Source organism: Lepisosteus oculatus, chromosome 2, assembly GCF_040954835.1.
Source record: "Lepisosteus oculatus isolate fLepOcu1 chromosome 2, fLepOcu1.hap2, whole genome shotgun sequence".
NCBI lineage: Eukaryota > Metazoa > Chordata > Actinopteri > Semionotiformes > Lepisosteidae > Lepisosteus > Lepisosteus oculatus.
The window spans coordinates 58,359,456-58,377,348 of NC_090697.1; the positions used below are offsets into that span (position 1 = coordinate 58,359,456).

At 37.3% G+C, this 17,893-nt stretch overlaps 1 protein-coding gene across 1 annotated transcript in view; it reads right to left on the reverse strand.

Annotated features, from left to right (window-relative positions):
* rcan2 (regulator of calcineurin 2) overlaps positions 1 to 17,893 on the reverse strand; it is a 95,759-nt gene that overhangs the window by 77,200 nt on the left and 666 nt on the right. The window contains exon 2 of the mRNA XM_015345602.2: positions 15,038 to 15,255. Coding sequence (XP_015201088.1) covers positions 15,038 to 15,253 — 216 coding nt within the window. The 5' untranslated portion in view covers positions 15,254 to 15,255. The remainder of the gene's footprint in view (positions 1 to 15,037; positions 15,256 to 17,893) is intronic.

Below are 17,893 nucleotides of genomic sequence, written 5' to 3' on the forward strand. Positions count from 1 at the left end.
CCAATCTTGAATTCTACCTAAATAATTTTGAATTTTAGATGTACCTTTTGCCTACTAGCAAGACATCTGGGCAAAAGCTACTTACTTGTGCTCTTATACTGTACCTTTATCTCTCCAATATCAACGCAAGGCAATAAAATAACATAATATAAGATACATGTATGGTACAGATTATTCTGTTATATACAGTAGTCTTCAATTGAAGTTACAGCATGTATTTGGATTAGTTAATTTCCTTCTCAAATCAGGCAATATGAATGAGGTATTTTTGCTTTTTTCATTATCTACTGGCATACTGTACATGATAAGAGTAAACTCTCTGTCCAAAATTATTACACAAAAATCAACATCAAATTTGATGAAGGTCGACAAATGTTGTTTTTTTGTTATTTTACTGTGCAAGATATTTCCTTAAATGCCTTGTGAGATCAAATGTCATGCATAAATTTCAATCTATAGCATTTTACAATGAAAACTCAAAAGAACTGGACTGAAGTTCTTGAAAATAAATACAGTTTAAATATACAGTATTTGCATCTACTAATAAGTGCTTTGCCTCTATTAATATTTGCTTTAAATAACCAGAAAACTATGCAGGGGCAGACTATAGATTAATCAAACTCTCCAGGATCACTTCCAAAGAGCAGTGGCATCATCTTTTGAAAGCATCAACATATCAATGTTAAACTACCAATTAGTCAAGTTACCAAGTTACTCAGCAGTATGTAGATATTTTTCATTAGAGGGAACATTATAATCACTGAGAAACTTTCAAACTCATCCCAGAGATCATGATGCCAACAGCACATGGCAATGACTTTAACGTAGTGGGCTGTTATAAATTAAAGACTTGCCTGTTCAAACCATCACACTCTATTCAATATCTCTGCTGTCTCTTTCACTGTTTTCATTAAAAACAATTTGAAATTCAGGCCATTGCTGCTCTAAAACTCAAAAAAGGCCTCACAGACTGGCTTCATCATTATCGTCCAAACATTTTGCAAGCTGTTTCCTTTTACAAAGCAGTTCTGTCAAGATAAACTTGCTCTGTCAACCCATTCAAACATTTGGGTTGGTACTGTATATTTCACTGCCTTTCATCATAAATCATTTATAAATCATTAATTGTCATTTTGATCTGGATTTCAAAATGTTTCAAATATTACCGGAAAATGGTTTTGTAAATATAATTCACATAACTTTGTATTTTCATTAAATGTAATACCATAAATGTAATGTATTAATTGCATTTATTTATATTATAAACCCTATTATAATCTGATATATATATATAATAGAATACATTTGATCCTTGCACAGGAAAGATTTTAAACTTGGTTTCTAAGCAGTTATTCTCACCCAGCAGATAAAGAGGGTCTGTCACAAAACACCTCAAAATCACTGATTCTGCTGTGCACATGGAACTCCAAGCAGCGATTCAGGACCTCGGAGAGCTCGCAGAAGCAGGTGTGCACAATAAGCATCACCCAGAGGCGAGAGGAATAAGCCACACAATTCACTCTGGAGCTGAAGCGATTACCTTTTTTTCCAGCAACTAAACCCCGGGGGGCATTCACAGGCTGTTTCCACCTCAGCCTGCGTGAGCATGTTTCCATCACAAATACCCAGCCAACGGGCAGGAAGTGGAAGCTCATAAATTTCCTTGTCGTGAACTTTTTTCCATAAAGCACACTCATGGCCACAAGTGGGATAACACTCAGGGGAGAATGGGATACAAAGATTTGTCTCCTTTTCAAACCATGGCTACTATATCATGGGACTTTCACCTTAAAAGACGTAAAATATTGCTCTTGAGTTTTTCCAGAGGAATTCTTTCAGGGACACTTTGTAAATGGGAACTGGGGTTTGACAAATATTGAAGAACCCCCTTAACCCCAGAGGTTGTGCACATGTTGGCTCAAAGCTGAGTGCTATGTGTTTCTACACACTGTTCTAGCCATAATACAGTAGCAAAAAAAAGTCTTAAAACTGTATACAACATATAAAGCTGATAATCAGTAAATTAAAACATGCAAGATTCAAGGCTATGACAGAGATACAAAGGGAAAAGGTCTGTTTTCTGAAGTACACATTTCCATTGTTGTGTTGAGGTGTTTTGTTCAGTAATGGGTGGTTTTATAGGAAAGTTGGTTTTACTACCATAAAAATATTTTCCAAAAAATATGGCTACATATTTTCCATTAGAATAGAATGCATACTATATACTGTATATACAGTATATATATCATGATATATAATTCCACTATATATCAATATACAGTATATAGGGTTAATGTGGTATACTATAAAATCATTCCCCAAAACATGTACAAAATAACAGTAAAATGATCCATGGGGAGGTATAGTAAACCATAGAAAGACATGCTTATATACAAACACAGAGGAAAAAACCAACAGCAAAAATAGCCTGTAGATTTACCGTGGTAAGCCTGTGACAGTGTTGCAACCTGAATCTTCCCAGTGTTCCACAGCTTACATTCAAATCTGGGTCTGCTCTTATCTGGTACCCCTTAGCTTGGTTTGGTTTGCCTGCTCTAAGAGGATCAGCCCCAAATTTGTTTGAAGTTATAACAGGCGTTATGGGCTTTTGTCGGGTTTTCTTATGCAGAAGGTAATGAAATTCAGTGTTCTTTCCCTTGTTTTGTTTGTACTTAGCCAGGGCAGAGACCAAAAAAAATGTACTGTATCTTGTTTTATAACCTTCGTTTTCCCTTATTCTTCCTCTCCACACAAAACATAGGAAATTCCCCTATCACTTGATCCGACAGCTCAGGTGGAAGGCTGCCTAAAGTAGATTATGTTAAAGAAGCCAGGCTGAACAATCCCTGTCTGTGTTCCTCAGAGTACAGGCCTCACACCTTTGGGAAACCCCAGCAGCTACCTCACGTCACACAGGTGGCAGCTCAGCTTTAGCCACTGCAATGCAATGGAAAATAAGATGAAGTTTTGCAGCAGAAGCACAAGTGGGAATTAGTTGAAAGGCAAATTGTATTTCCACTGGATTATTTAACACTGATTGGTATCCATGCTAACCACATCCTTGATAATAAATAGGCTAACTGTAATGCCAGATAGTGTATTGAGGGGGACATTGCTCTGAATCAAATACATGTTTCTAGGCTTCAGGCAATGAAATGCCTTTTACTACACTTTCACTGTTTGTCTACATTTCTCACTGTTCTTCTATTGCAAAAAAAAACATTCAAGATTTATTGCCAAATTAAAATACTGCAATTATTGTTAAAAAGCTATCAATATCTAACATATCACACAACAACGACTGATCCATTAAAGCTCAATTAGAACTAAGATTGTTATGTTAAAATCAATGAATGAGAGTTGGCCATTGAGTCATATGACAGAAATGTAATAACAAATTGAATCATGTACTGTCTTATCCAAACAACAGATGTGGAATTACAAGCAAAGAATCAATTATGATATAATTTTTAGTTTTACTTTATTAAGGTAGTTTCCCAACTAAAACTCTTCCGAATAACCTTCATTTGCTGATAAAAAAGCTTTAAATATCTAGTGAAGTGATAAACATCACATCACTTGGAATTTCCAAGCTGTAAATCTGGTGCTAAATTATCCTGTCAATTTTTATCGTCTTAGTGAAGCTGAACACCAGCAGTTTTTGTCATCTAAAATATAATATTATAATAAATACAGTATACTGGTAAACAATTAATACAGACAAAAAAACTCCATAATTTTTTCCATAACATGACCAAATATATGGGAGTAGTTCAATCTACATTTCTGAAATTACATTTTAGTATACTGTACGTTAAAAAAGTATGGAGTAAAGATAAATCTCTTTGTCTTCCACTTAGTGTTCATTAAACAAATACTGTTTGGTCATGCTGTAATTTTAGCTTCATAATTTTTGAACAACAAACTATTTTTGTTTAAAAGACTAGCGAAAACAATATCTGTAAATTTAATAGATGTCATGTCACTAGCTATGACTGCATTATTTGTATGTGACTCATTTTAGCTTTCAATAAGTCACAACAAAGACGATGCACAAAATAACATCAGAATGCTCAATAACCCTTTACAAGACTGCATCCTGTAGACATGTTCCTTTTACAGGAAAGAGGCTGGCAGGTGTCTACTGGTCTCCTTCTTTCTCACAGAGTAAACAATGTGGGCATGATGGAGCCTACAGATTTAGCCACATTGTGATGTAACAGATCCTCTTGAATTCCGTCACAGACAGTCTATCAATGATATTGAACTGCTCGACAGAATTTGCCTGCCTTTCACAGCCACTAAGATCTACCAAGAATACAGAATGAAATGTCACCATTCTCCGCACGTCAGCACAAACTTAATTTACCACAAACTGAAAATGGCATTTAATTGCTTTGTCTTGCTGATTCACTTGAGGACAATGATGCTCATCTGAGAGAGAAATTAAAAGCTGCCATGCATTCATTTCTGTTGCTCTTTCACTCTACACAGTTGGTTACAGATCAGAAGACCTAGCAGGTTATCTTCTCGTTTCAGAATGGCTGTTCATGGAGCTCCTCACTCGCAGTAGGTGGTATAAAAATCCCATGCAGCTCATTGGGTCTCATTTCTTCAGAATGCCTGCTTGTGAATGTCTTCTCATGCGAGATCCGGGTATTAGCAAAATTTCCAAATTTTATCACAATGTTTTATCACTGGATGCCACATTTTGGAGGTAGACATGCCTACAATACAGTACATGTGCTTTCTGCACAAAATTTAAATTGGTTGCAGTAAAGAATGATATACTGTAGGACAACAACATTATAATATAACAGGACATGGTGCTATCTTTGATATCTAGTCACAAATGAATTATGTCATAAAATGCACAAAACCTGAGAGAAATTCACAAGAAGGCTGTGTTTCGCTAAGCCTGAGCTATTTAAAACTGAAATTGTCAAAGTTGCTTGACTTAGCTGTGACAGAATGGATGCAACACTCTTTGAAGCTGTCTTGGTCTTGAGTCTTTATGTCCAGCTCCAGCACTGCTGACTATCAAGAACACGGACTGAGATCTGTTTCAGGGCTTGCAGTAGACCCTATGCAATGCGGTAAGAGCTGGAGAAAACAGGAGGCGTGGTAAAAGGAAACACACAGGGCTTTAATAGTGCACAAAATAATAGCGACCGTCTGTGAGACAGTGAGCGGGGGAGACAAAGAATGGCATCCAAATCTAAACAGGTCCAAAGGCAGGTCAGGGCACAGGCTGGGAGTCCAGCGGCGAGTAATCACTGGGAGCAGTGGAGCGCCCTCTAGGGAGGGATGTCGGGCATGACACTGACAGACCTCCTCCACTTGACTTTCACTATTGCTTATCAACCACTGCAAAGGGAATTTAGAAATTAAAATGTAGAATGAATCATATTTACAAAATGTCCAGCTATATGTATGATATGATTGGGATATCATAGGAAGATGAGATGTTCTGCACCTACAAACTGCCAAAAGATGGTGAATCTTTGATATAAAAACAATTAAGAACTTTGTTTGATATCAAAGTTTTTCAAAATAATTTAAAAATCAAAGACCACTAATATACAGTAGCTTTAATAGCCCCATAACTTTACTCAGTTCTATTATTAACCCTGCCACTCATGGCTTTAAAATTAATTATAGTCAGAGTAGGAGAATAAACAACTTCTCAATTAATGACTTGGAAAATATTGTTTTGGGAGGACAGCTATAACATCCTGTCAGTTAGATCAAAGCACATCTCGCATTAGCAGGCTTTTAAACACATTACAAGGGATAGCCCTTGAGAGTCAAGCTGCTCACTGGAAAACAAATAGCCCAATGTAAATCCCTGTGTCATTGCTCAGATCATAAAACATGATAACGATCTTTTCATGATAACAAATTTGATAAAGTTACAGAAATTCTTTGAGCAAAGACTCCTCCAATAAGACACTTTCACTCAAATCTGGAGTAAATCTAGGAAGCCTAATGGCCTTAGCACAACCGTTCTGCACTTTGAATTGCTATAAAGTCACGATTCTTTTCTGTCTTTTATTCTGAGAAGCTATTTACTGCATGTCTTTTTTCTTAAAGGGTAAGCTACCCCTAACACCTCATATTAGACATGCTGACCAGGACATACAGTACACTATAGAAGCGAAGTAAAGAAGGTAAGTGGTGTGAGAATCAGTTCTTCTTTTATTGTTTTGACTGATATTAAACTCTTGAAAATGTCTGACACTTGAATGGCAACCAAAATAGGCAGGATCTAGGTAATTAAGTTGTACATTTGGTTTTGGCTTCATGTCTCTTTGGCCTGCTGCTGCTCGGTCACTGGGTTCGATCCACAAATTAAGTTTTCATTGGCAAACACTCAATTGTATGTACTGTATACTGTTTGCAAAATCCTTAGCTTTTACTGACAATGGAAATTAGGCTCAATTTCAATTTTTCTGGATGTAAAGACTGTATAAATATGGAATGTTTTGTTTTGCTTTTTCATTTTCAGAAATCAAGTGACATTTATTTGAAGTTAGGAAAAAGGAAACAATCTTAAAAGACCAAAAGCCATATAACACTTTTTGGCATAGAGTACATATATACAAAATATATACCCATATAAACTGGAATAAATGAGAAAGGAGTCTGCAATATAATTAGGTTGATGGAAATTCAATCTAGTTCTTGTTTAGAAAGGGCAAGCTATTGTTTTTTTTATATTTGTTCCTAAAATGTCAATAGATACAGCATGACTAGACAACTTTTCTTAAAAAATAGAAAATAATTGTATGTGTTCCTTCTGTTTAGAAAATATACCTATGTCTTACAAATAATGTAGTAGATTATACGTTTATATTTTATCACTGTTATTCCTTCCATCCACTTTGTTTGCTTTTTCTGTCATTCAGTGAGTAAAAAACTTGCCACATTAGATGAAAACAACCCCCAGTAGCAGCACTTAATTGGATCAATTTTTCTTTTGCATTGTGCCACAATAACATTTGCTGTTCACACATTTTCAAGAACATTTTCAGCTCTAAATGAGTGTTCATTATTGTGAATGGCCTTTAGGCACAACGGGTACCTGGTACGATGTTTTCAAGATAAAAGTGTATTAAATGTCTGCAGGTCTGAAGGAAAATAAACAAAGAATAAGATGATTCAAGAAGATAAATGCTTAAAAAAACTTCCATGCTGTAAGTATTTGCACAGTACAGCACACTTTACAGTCTCAGCTAGGCTAATGCAGATGATAATGCAACAAAAATTGTTCTCTGAATTAAATTAAATGTGCTCTACTTGAGATATTATGAAAATAACAGTGAACAATATAGAATTGTCATAAAAGAGGCAAGATGAGGTAGTGTTATCAATACCAGGAACAGAACAAAGAGATATAAATTCCATTCCGCCCCTTACAATCACATCATCATTAGATGAGGTGATGTTGCACACTTCCCCAGACATGCTCGCTAATATTAGACAAGCACAAACACTATTGTACATATCTAAAAATAGAAATGATTCATCATTTAGAGGTTTCAATGAGGTAATGATATCGGAGCTCACTATATTGATTCTGGGTTTATTGTAACTTGAACGGTGCCCTTTACTCTAGTAACTTTACCCTAGTGCATATCAAGTACAATGCAATGATTTGATGAACTGATGACAAAAAAATTACATAAAATTTAAATACATACAGTAACACTGAAAATCAGGAGATGAGAAAAAAAGACAACTTAAATCCTGGTTTGGAATCCTGCATGAGCATAAAACAAAATTTAACGTGCCATTGCTTGTAACTGCCAGTAAGTGTGTGCTTACTGTTCCAGTTAACTTACATTTGTATCCATGCAGTTCTAAGAACCTACCTTTACAATAGACTGCTACAAAAAGAAAGCCAAATATGACATTTTACAAGTTCCTATAAATGGTTTCCTGTTATTTCTAGTGGAAGTATTCCTGTTTAAATGTGATAAACATTAGAATCTAGAAAACAAAATATGGGCCCCAACAAAATTCAGACTTTTATCCATACCATAGTCAAATATTTCTGTTTCATATGCATAGACACAAGACAGCCTCTGAGAAAGTTGAGAAGAGAAAGCAGAGAAAGCTGCCATGAAGAAACACTTGTCATTCAAATTTGTAATTTGTGATTAGTGAGAGTTGAAATTTTGATTTGATCTGGGCCCTAGATTTTTGCTTTCATTTATTTTTGCTTAAAATGTTTTGAACCGCAAGAGGCAAATAGAAATTTGATTTCATGGCTGGTAATTGTCTAGTGACACCAGCACCTGGTCTCACCTTAGAGATATTTCACAGATATGGACACAATTCAAGTACAAGTCCTTTTCCAAGCTCCTAACAGTAAAAGACATTCAATGGGGGACCTGATGAAAAATGACTGTGATCTTCTTCCTTACTTAAAACATTATCATTACCCTACTTATCGGCTGACAGTTCTTAAAACATTTCAATGGTACAATGACAGACAAATGGGAAAATGTCGCATGTCTGAAATAAATGTTCAAAATGTCATGTCCAGTTTTAATTTTTTGATTGTAATTACAGACAACTCATGCAGGCACTGACAATGACGTGTCACGGATAGCAATCGATCAAGGTGTCACAATAAAAAATCTAAAATCATTTAGATTTCAGATTTAAGCATTGCTGCTTCACAGTGCTGGGGCCCTGGGTTCAATTATTAGTGAGGTGCTATATGCTACGTCTGTGTACCATATGTTCTTTGCATAGAGAACTGGCCCTGGTGTGAGTGCGTGTCTGTGTGTGCCCTGTGATGGCCTAGTGTCACATTTAAGGTGTTTCCTGCTTTGTACCACTTGATTGCCAAAATAGGCTCCACAATCCTGTACTGGATAAAGTAGTTATGGAATGTTGAATAAGATAAGAAAGCAAGTGTGTAAAGCAACTACAGTTTAATCTTGACTTGTTAAAAATAATTTAAAAGATCTTGAGCAAAATGTAGTATATTTGATTAAATTGGGAAATGCTCATTTTCTTTTTCTCTTCTGATCCATGTCCTAAACGATGTGCTAATCTTGCAATTAAGTTCAGTTTAAGTGTAATGATCTGATTTAATTAAGAAAACTGCAGAGCAGTGAGCTCACGATGTACTTGCTTTTGATACTCTAGTCATTTTTCTCTGGGCTCTGAAGTTCTCTTTTTTAAGGTTGAGTCACACTGTTTCCAAATGCAACTCTGGAAACAAGTCAAGCTGTTCTCAGGCAAAAAGTAACAAACTCCACACTTACAGGTGCAAGTTCTAGAATCTGCAATTGAAAATGTGTCTGAATCATTTACCTAGGTTGAATTTTATCTAATGGCTCTAGACACTATAGACACTGACTCATTGCAATACTTAATAAAAGGAGGCAGCCTTTCTTATCATTGTCCTTGAAAGAGCTAGATTGCATTGACTGTTGGGTAACAAAAACCTCTCAACCCTATAGTCAGTAACCAGCGTGCTGCTGACAGCTTCAAATACTTGCAGTCATTCTCGAGATGCCTTGCGTTACAGATCATCAACAGAGGTATTACTATTTCCATGAGCATCAGTAGAAATAATATAATATTATCCATCTAACTGTATCTTGCAATTTAAGATTTTAGGGGAGCTGAAGCCCTCTTAGCAAGCAACAGGATAAGGTACACTCTGGTCAGAACATCAGTTCATCCCAGGGCACAGACTTACAGTACTAGTGCTACTTTTCCAGAAGCCAGTTGAACTACAGGACCAGTTTGTTTTGGTATGGGGGAGGAAACCAGAAAACCCAAAGGAAACCCACAAAAACATGGAGAGAACATACAAACTCCACAAAGATAATGCCACAGGTCTGGAATTGAACATCAGGCCCCAGCACTGCAAGGCAGCAATGATAACCACTGCGCCACAGTGATACCCATATGGTATTATAGTAATATTGGAGATTATGAATGACCTGTTGCCAAACATAAAGACATAACAGAAAAAAAGAAGATTTCAAAAAGCAGAATTATTATAATTGCCTAATGATGTTACACCTTATTAACTGTTTTAAAGAAAATCAACAGAAAATATGCTTTACAGCAAATATTTATCTTAAAAATAGCAATTTGTTAGCAATTAATGCTGCATACAGTATACTCAAGGAGCTGCATCCCACTTCTGCATCAGTTCAGTATTTTGTGTTGTCCATTTAGTCTGTGTTATCTCTCAGAATATATTCATGCTGGGGGTGCAGTATTGTTCTTACTTTTACAGTTCATTCTAAACCTTCTTACAGACACATTTTCTTTCCTTCTTTTTTCTTTACCATTTAAGTACATTTCAGTTATTTCCATGACTAAAAACAAACCTTTCACTTACAAGTCACGTTTCTGAGGATACTGCGTGAAGGTGGAGCAAAGATAATACTTTTACTATATTTCCAGTCTGTATACCAGGTACTGTACGTATCCACTACTTTTACTGGCTACACATTTTACCACAGACACTAAACAACAGATTCTTATTCCACATATTCTTTTGCTTCCTCTTGGAATTGTACAGTAAGCATCTGTAATGCCATTACCTGGTGTCGTTTTTGAATTATGGATCTCAACAAAGGAATTCAAGCTGTCTTTAACATTTCACCTTGTGGAAGAAGTGATTTCACAGTCTCCTTAATCCTGTACTAATTAATTGCAGTATTCAAATAAGTAGCAAGTCAGTGCTAGTTAAATGATTAGACTAAGACTTCTGAATGACCTCAAGTTGTTTATTCATTTGTGCATCATAATTACATTATCTTCAACAATTGCTGATCATGAGCTACAATCTGTTGGATAAAGTATTAAGTGAATTCTCCCACAGAATAGCACTTCTTGCGCAAAGAATTTTGGATGTATGGTCATGTAGCGGCAATGCTTGTTAATAAGGCAGAATTAAGTGTTGCTGTGCTTTCCCAAATGAGGCCCCATCTCCCTCTTCATCTCTGTGGTGCAGCCACAGAGAAGCTATTCAGGCAGGCTGATTTAAAGACGTTTTCTTTTGATAAGGGACAGCTCCCAAATGGGGATGCACTTAGCTAAGCCTGGCTATCATGATCAATGGTCATCCATTGGCATCTATCTGTCTAGGGAGTGCCAGATGGACATCTGGACTGCATTCCTAAGTGTCAGGAGTAAGTGACTCATATCTCACCTTGATCAACCAATCAGGGACTGGTAGGGCCGAGTAACCCATGTGGGACTCTGATGCCCATGGAACTTTCAGCCAATGAACGAGCTGAAGCTCCTCCAGGTAAAAACAGGCAACACAGAGGGCCTGAGAGACTATTCTGAAACTTTTCTGAAAGGGAGAATCTCAAAGGAGAATTTCAAGGGCAGGACGGCCCAGGAGCAGAAAGGCTCCCAAGGGCAGGACATTCTCGCAGAGCGCCTCCTGACCATCCTGAGACTTAGCCCGGACAACCACGGAACGGCCAGTGTGTCCGAGTGCCAGAACTTTCCTTTGTTCTAGGAGTCTAGAGCGGAGGTTGCCAGAGAGTAACCAGAGGATCCACCCAAGGTTAGCATCAGCAGCAAGCCTCGTGAACAGGTCGGAACTGTGGACAGCTGAATCACTATTCAGAACTAGCGCTTCATCAGGAACGAACTGGTCCTCTTCCTGACCTGCTGGGACCCACAGTCATCTTTTCTCCTGTGCACAAACTGTGCTAGTTAAAGCCAACACTAACTAGCCGGTCAGTGAGAATCAGCAGTGCACCGTCGCAAGCCGCACAGCACAGCAAAGCCCGCAGGAGATCTGAATCCCCAGAGATTGGATGAGTATTCAATGCATTAGAGCTCGAGAATTCAATTGTTATCCCAACCAGTTGATATCAATTTAATTCCTAAGAGTTATGTACTTGTTTTCAGTATCTAATGTAGAAGTTATAACCAAGTTCATTTACAAAACGGTCTAAATGAATGATATACTGAACGTATGTCCTCTTGATATATGTAACTCTTCGTAACTGACTGAATATATATTTTTTGTATTCTGATAACCCTCTCGATAAGATCTGTTAGGTTTACATGCATATTCTATGTATTAATAAATGTATCCTCGTGTATTAGTACCTGTGTGTGCGTTGTTTGAGTTATATCGCATGGTTGGATTCTAAAGCCGTCAAAAGAATCAATTTTATGATTTACTGCTACAATTAATAATTGTCCCAGTAAATGCCCAAACCCTACAGAACTGGTGCCTTCAGAGAGCACACTACAGTCATCACACATTATCTCTTTTTAAGAGCCACAGTAAACTCCTAACTTTATACTCCTAAAAGGTGTGCATTATCCAACGGGACATGGCAACACTTGCGACTGGTTAAGTCCGAAATAGTGCTCAAATAGGAGCTATAGTAAAAGAAATATGTTGTATTTGTGAAGACCTAAATTCATTTCATATTCCAATTCATGTAATAGCCTCAAGAAGGTGAATTTGATTTGAGAGCCCTGTGAGAAGCCATCAGCCGGTGTGCTTTTAGGAACCCACAAATTGGCGATTTGATAAGCTACCGCTGTGGGCAGTGTCAAACAGCCTGCCTGACTATTCTGATAGAGGCTGCGTGTCTCTCTCTCTCACTCTTGTGTAGACTATGGAGAAAGGAGGAAGATTGCTTCTCCCTAGAGATGTGTCAGTGGAGGACCCTCCCATGCCACCGCGAGTGGGATGTGTGTTGGTTTTGGTGTGCTTGTTGATCCGATGCAAATGTGGTGTATGTTCACCTGTCACATGCAGGGGTGTGGCAGAGTGTCTAGCTGGCTCGGAGTGACTGATGTGTAGGCGTGAGTACAAGAAGCAGGTTGAATACGACCACTGTCCCTAGAATGCTGCAGGCCTGTGAATGTCACGGAGGCCATAATTACAGTGCATACGGCTGGAAGGAGTCTTTGCCCTCCACTGGGGCTCTTGAGAAGAAATCCACAAACCTTTATCCCGCAGAGGTGGCTGTAATTCACTGCGATGTGGCAGGGCTGGACATTAGGTTGCTGTGGGCTGTGCAAACCCTATGAGAGTGTGACGGTGTGGTGTGTACTGTGTTATAACACTGTGATTAGTGCACAAGAGGAAAAAGAAAGAACAGTGTAGTAAGGGATGGGAAAGACCAGAGATTATATTTCCATTATGGTATAACGGAAAAATATTTTGTATTTTCGTTATACCACGTACCTGCATATGAGTATGATGACGAGAAACTTTAACTAAAGAACAAGTTTGTATCGAGTCCACCTGGTGTGGTGGACCCTGCTTCTTTTACTAGTTCCCTTAAGACAAAGCTGAACAACACCCGCATTTAGTGACTAATAGAGAAAAACAAACAGCAGATTTTGAAACCCGTAACCTTGACCTGACTTAGTCTAATTGAAATGCTGAGGGCTAACCTCGAGAAGGCAGTGGAAAAGAAGAGTGCAGCCAACACAAAATTCTCAGTGTATTTAAGACTACACTGACTGCAATAGAAAACCATATACTGTACTACTAAAGCAGCGGAACAAAGTATTTAGAACGGGTAAGGGGGTGGTACCCAAAAAAGGGAGGACAATGACAGTGATAAAAGACCGGGGCAAATTACAGCATCTTGTGCTGCCTTTTCTTTCAGACCAATATTTTTGTCTTCATCAATAGGTTGTTGATTTTTCATGTCTTTATTGTTTGGGATTTTTATCGGCAGGTCCAAAATTATGACCATCCAATGTGTATAATAGAATAAAAAAATATATAAAGGATGTGGTAATGTCATATACTCGTATTATTATATCTGTATTTACCTTAAAATAAAGGGTAAAATACAATACAAGACTTTTCTACATGAGCAACGGGAAGAAGCTGGTATAGAAAATCTGTAACACTAATGCTCTCCAATCCAGTTCATTTCATACGTAGAATGGCACTGGAATTTTCTCATAGAGTCTGAAAATAGAATTTGTCTCATGATTCATCTGGTGAATGGGGAGATAACTGTCATTTAGGAACTGAAAAGAATCTCATGTAATTGCCATCGAGGTTTTCATGTAATCTGAATCTAAGTAGGAACTTAGATTCCAACCATGTTAGCACTAAAATCACTAAAGTCAGTACAAAATATCATAACAGTAGCTACAGTACTTGTCAATGGGTAGAAGCAACAAATCTATCTGAGATCATACCTACTGCATGACAGTGACTGAAGTCTCACACTGAAAGACTGAAAACTCTTCACCAGTAGCAACATTGCATAGAAGATAACAGATATCCCATCTTCGACCAATGAAGAACCTACTTGATCTGTTTTCTGTGGACTAATGCAAATTTTATACATTCTTTAAAAACATATAATCAATCTATATTGCACCAACCCACCGCTCAAACATTTCCTAATTGCAGATACAGTATCAATGAACAGGTGAAAGCTTTTTTTTCCCTACTTGGATGTATTTGCGTGACTACAATTTCTGAAGACATGAAAGACTGGAGTTTTGAACAAAAGTTCAGGAAGCGGTCAGACCCTATCCTCACCCTCTTCCACTGACTCCCACAGCACTTCACACTCCAGCTCCCAGGCTCATCAATCCGTGGGTTGTGAAAGCCTTGTCCTTACAGTTGTTCCCTGAGCCAGGCAGGTAAAACCTACAGTATACATCATTCTGTTTCAAATTGCATATTTGTTCTTCTTTCCAATTTAATTAGGATAGAGCTGAAAAACTGAATTAACATTTGGCGCATTCTTCCTCCTTGAAGGTTTATAAGATGTGTGTTGTGGTGGATTGCAGGCTGTGGACTATGGATTGGCAGACAAAATTCAAAATGGAAATCAGTCGATACAATGTGAGAAAATGCATAGATATATTTTAAATTTACCTTGAAGTCACCATTTTTTTTACTGCCAGTGTTTGATTTCAGGAACATTATGTACAGGAGCAGCCTACCGTCAGACGTTTTTCGGTATTCAGGCAATTTTTCTGTATTGCACCAGATTATTATACAGTAGATGCACTGAAAACAGCAAGTGGTTGACCTTACCTTCCCAACCTTATCCTCAAAAACAGACTGGTGCACATTGCATGCAAACAGTGAGGTGGGCAGGTCATTGAAGTCTGTGATGTAATGGAAGTGGGCTTCTAGCAAATGATCTCCAGCTGGGTTTTGCAGAACAAAGAGATCTTCTCCATCTAGAAGACCAAAGTATTGGTAAAGCGTGATGTCTCTCATCCCGGGGAATAAAGGCTCTCCTTTCATTCCTGAAAGCAGAGAGAAAAATGGCATTTCAGGCTTTTTAATGGGCATCTTTCATTTCCGCAGTATAACATTAACCAGTTTGCATTTGTTTTACAAAGGGATGCAGACACTGGACACAGAGGTTCAAGGCAGGACAATCTTAAATAAAGCTGTATCCAACCAGCACAACTGTGTCACCTTACATTATGCAGGCACCTTCTATGCCTACAGGAGTAAAGAGGCAATGGTGCCCCTATTCACTGCAAAGTTTGATGACACTGCATTCTCCAGACATGTCTAAGATTAACTCGTCTGTCATCTAAATCCGATTGATGACAATTCCAGTCTGGGGTCCTGAAAGATGAGATGTATACAGTGAGAATGGAATTATGTAAGTGTTAACACCCAGCTCTAGAAAATGATTTATAACAAAGAGAAACTTCTGACCTGACATTAATACAGATTAAAATGCAGATCACTCTCTTACAGAGAGGATGGTGCAGAATTATAGGAGTCACATAAAAGAGAAAGAAACTACATTTTACAGCTAAATTCTTCTGGTTTCCCTTATGAAGCTGCTTAGAAGCAGGAAAAAGCTTTGTTGTTGCTTAGTTATTTTTTAACAGAAATAAAATAAGAAAGGAATGACCTGCCTTTTTAAACAGAAAATGTCACATCTACAGAAATGACCTTTTACATGCCAGCAGTTAAACACAACACAATGATCTCAAAAGTTAGAAGATGTACAGTTGCAGACACCATCAACGAAAAGAGCTTGATTCTAACATATTCATATTAACGGTTTATAAAGTCTGTCAGCTGCATTTTAACAGATTTAATCAATAATGTCCACTTACAGTATAATGTAAATAAGATGGATAGCTTGCATTGAAAAGGAGCAGTGAAAATTGAAAATAACTTTTTGTGGTACTCATTTAAATGTGTATACCATATACTAGTACAATGGAATGGTTTAGAGAGCTACAGTGTTAACTTGCAGGTAAAGCAGCTCAATCTTTAACAAGGGTCTACAGATTACACACTAATTGCAATATATTTTTCTGAAAAGTCAGCAAATTAAATATTTGCATCACAGAGGATAGATTAGCAAAGAGGATATATTTATGTTTTCCCTCATTTTTCAAATAGACATTCTTTCCTTTGTTACATATAATGATTCTGTATTATTGCTAACAGAAGTCAACAGGACTGAAATAAGATTTACCCCTTTCAATTCATGGATATTAAGGCAAATATATATCATAAGATGTATTAAATCATGAATGCAGCAAAAGTATTTGATGATGGGCTTTAGGCAAAAGTAAAACTGCTTTACCCATTGGATAAACACTAATGCATCATTCCACACAAGAATTTCAAGCACATTTTCCCATTGCATCAGTGATCTGTCATGACATACTTGAACTGTGAGCAGGACATCATTGTCACTGCCATCATGCATGCTGTCACAATGCTATTTTAAGATCAATACTCCACCATTGGTATACACAAGCTGCTAAAGATAGACTGCTAGGCAGACTGGACAATATTGCTCTGAACGTCTGTAAATATAGACTGAGGACCACTGAAAAGGCACAAAAACACCAAGCATTTCGCAAACTGATTTGCATTTGTTTTTGTTCATGGCAAACAATAAACCGATTCATCAAATTCAGAATGTTGCGAAATTAGGCAGGTGACATGTTGAAAAGTGCATGAAAGTCCTCCTTCTCCCAAAAAAATGACCAAGCAGGCTAAAAGTCAGGACGTATTTCAGGAAAAAAAACAAATGAACTTAGAAATAAATTGTTCCAAGAATGAGATTGGCCAAATTGCCTAGAGCAACTAAAGTGTAATTAGTATTTAATTCAAATCCAGTCTGCAAGTATTAGTCCAATGAATATGGGAAAAATAACAGAACAATGTTTAGACCAGTGGCAGCCCTGGATTGAAGGGACTGGTAACAATAGCCCAGGAGAGGAAAAATGTAAACTCCTGTGACTAAAAGAACCTACTGTACCATCAAAACTGTTGCTTTACATTTTTGAACACTGACAGAATGTATAATCCTAAAACATACAGTACTAATCACCAGCAGGGATTAATTTAGGACCTTTTTAAAATGGTCTTGGTCAGACAAAAATTTGAAATGCAAGCTTATTGTTCCACTTCTAGCAAACTGTTTATGTGAAATTGTTTTATAACATTTCCTTTAAATTGCATAGAGCAAAAGCATTCTTTTTCACTGGGAGAGCAAAATTGTAAAATAACTGTACATTCATACAATGCAATGTGTACGTGACAGCAACTGTCTCACCATCCCATGTTTAATACCAGGCTGGAACACATTCTGTGTGGTGTTTGCATGTCTGTGCATGTTTTTTGAGGCATTCCAGTTTCCTTCAACCTTGGCTAAATTGATTTGGTATCTCTAAATTGTAAAACAGCAAAACATGTGCAATGAGTTAGTGTTCCTGTCCAGGGTTAAGTTCCTGTCTTATTCCCTGTGCTTCCAACATTCAGCTATCTGATGATGGATAGATACAGTACATTACATTTGACTAGGAGTCTGTTTATTTCAAATCAGCTTGTAAAAACAGTAAGAAAACTGAACTCTGAGAAATAACATTAGCAGTTAAAATTAATCAATAAAGATCAGAA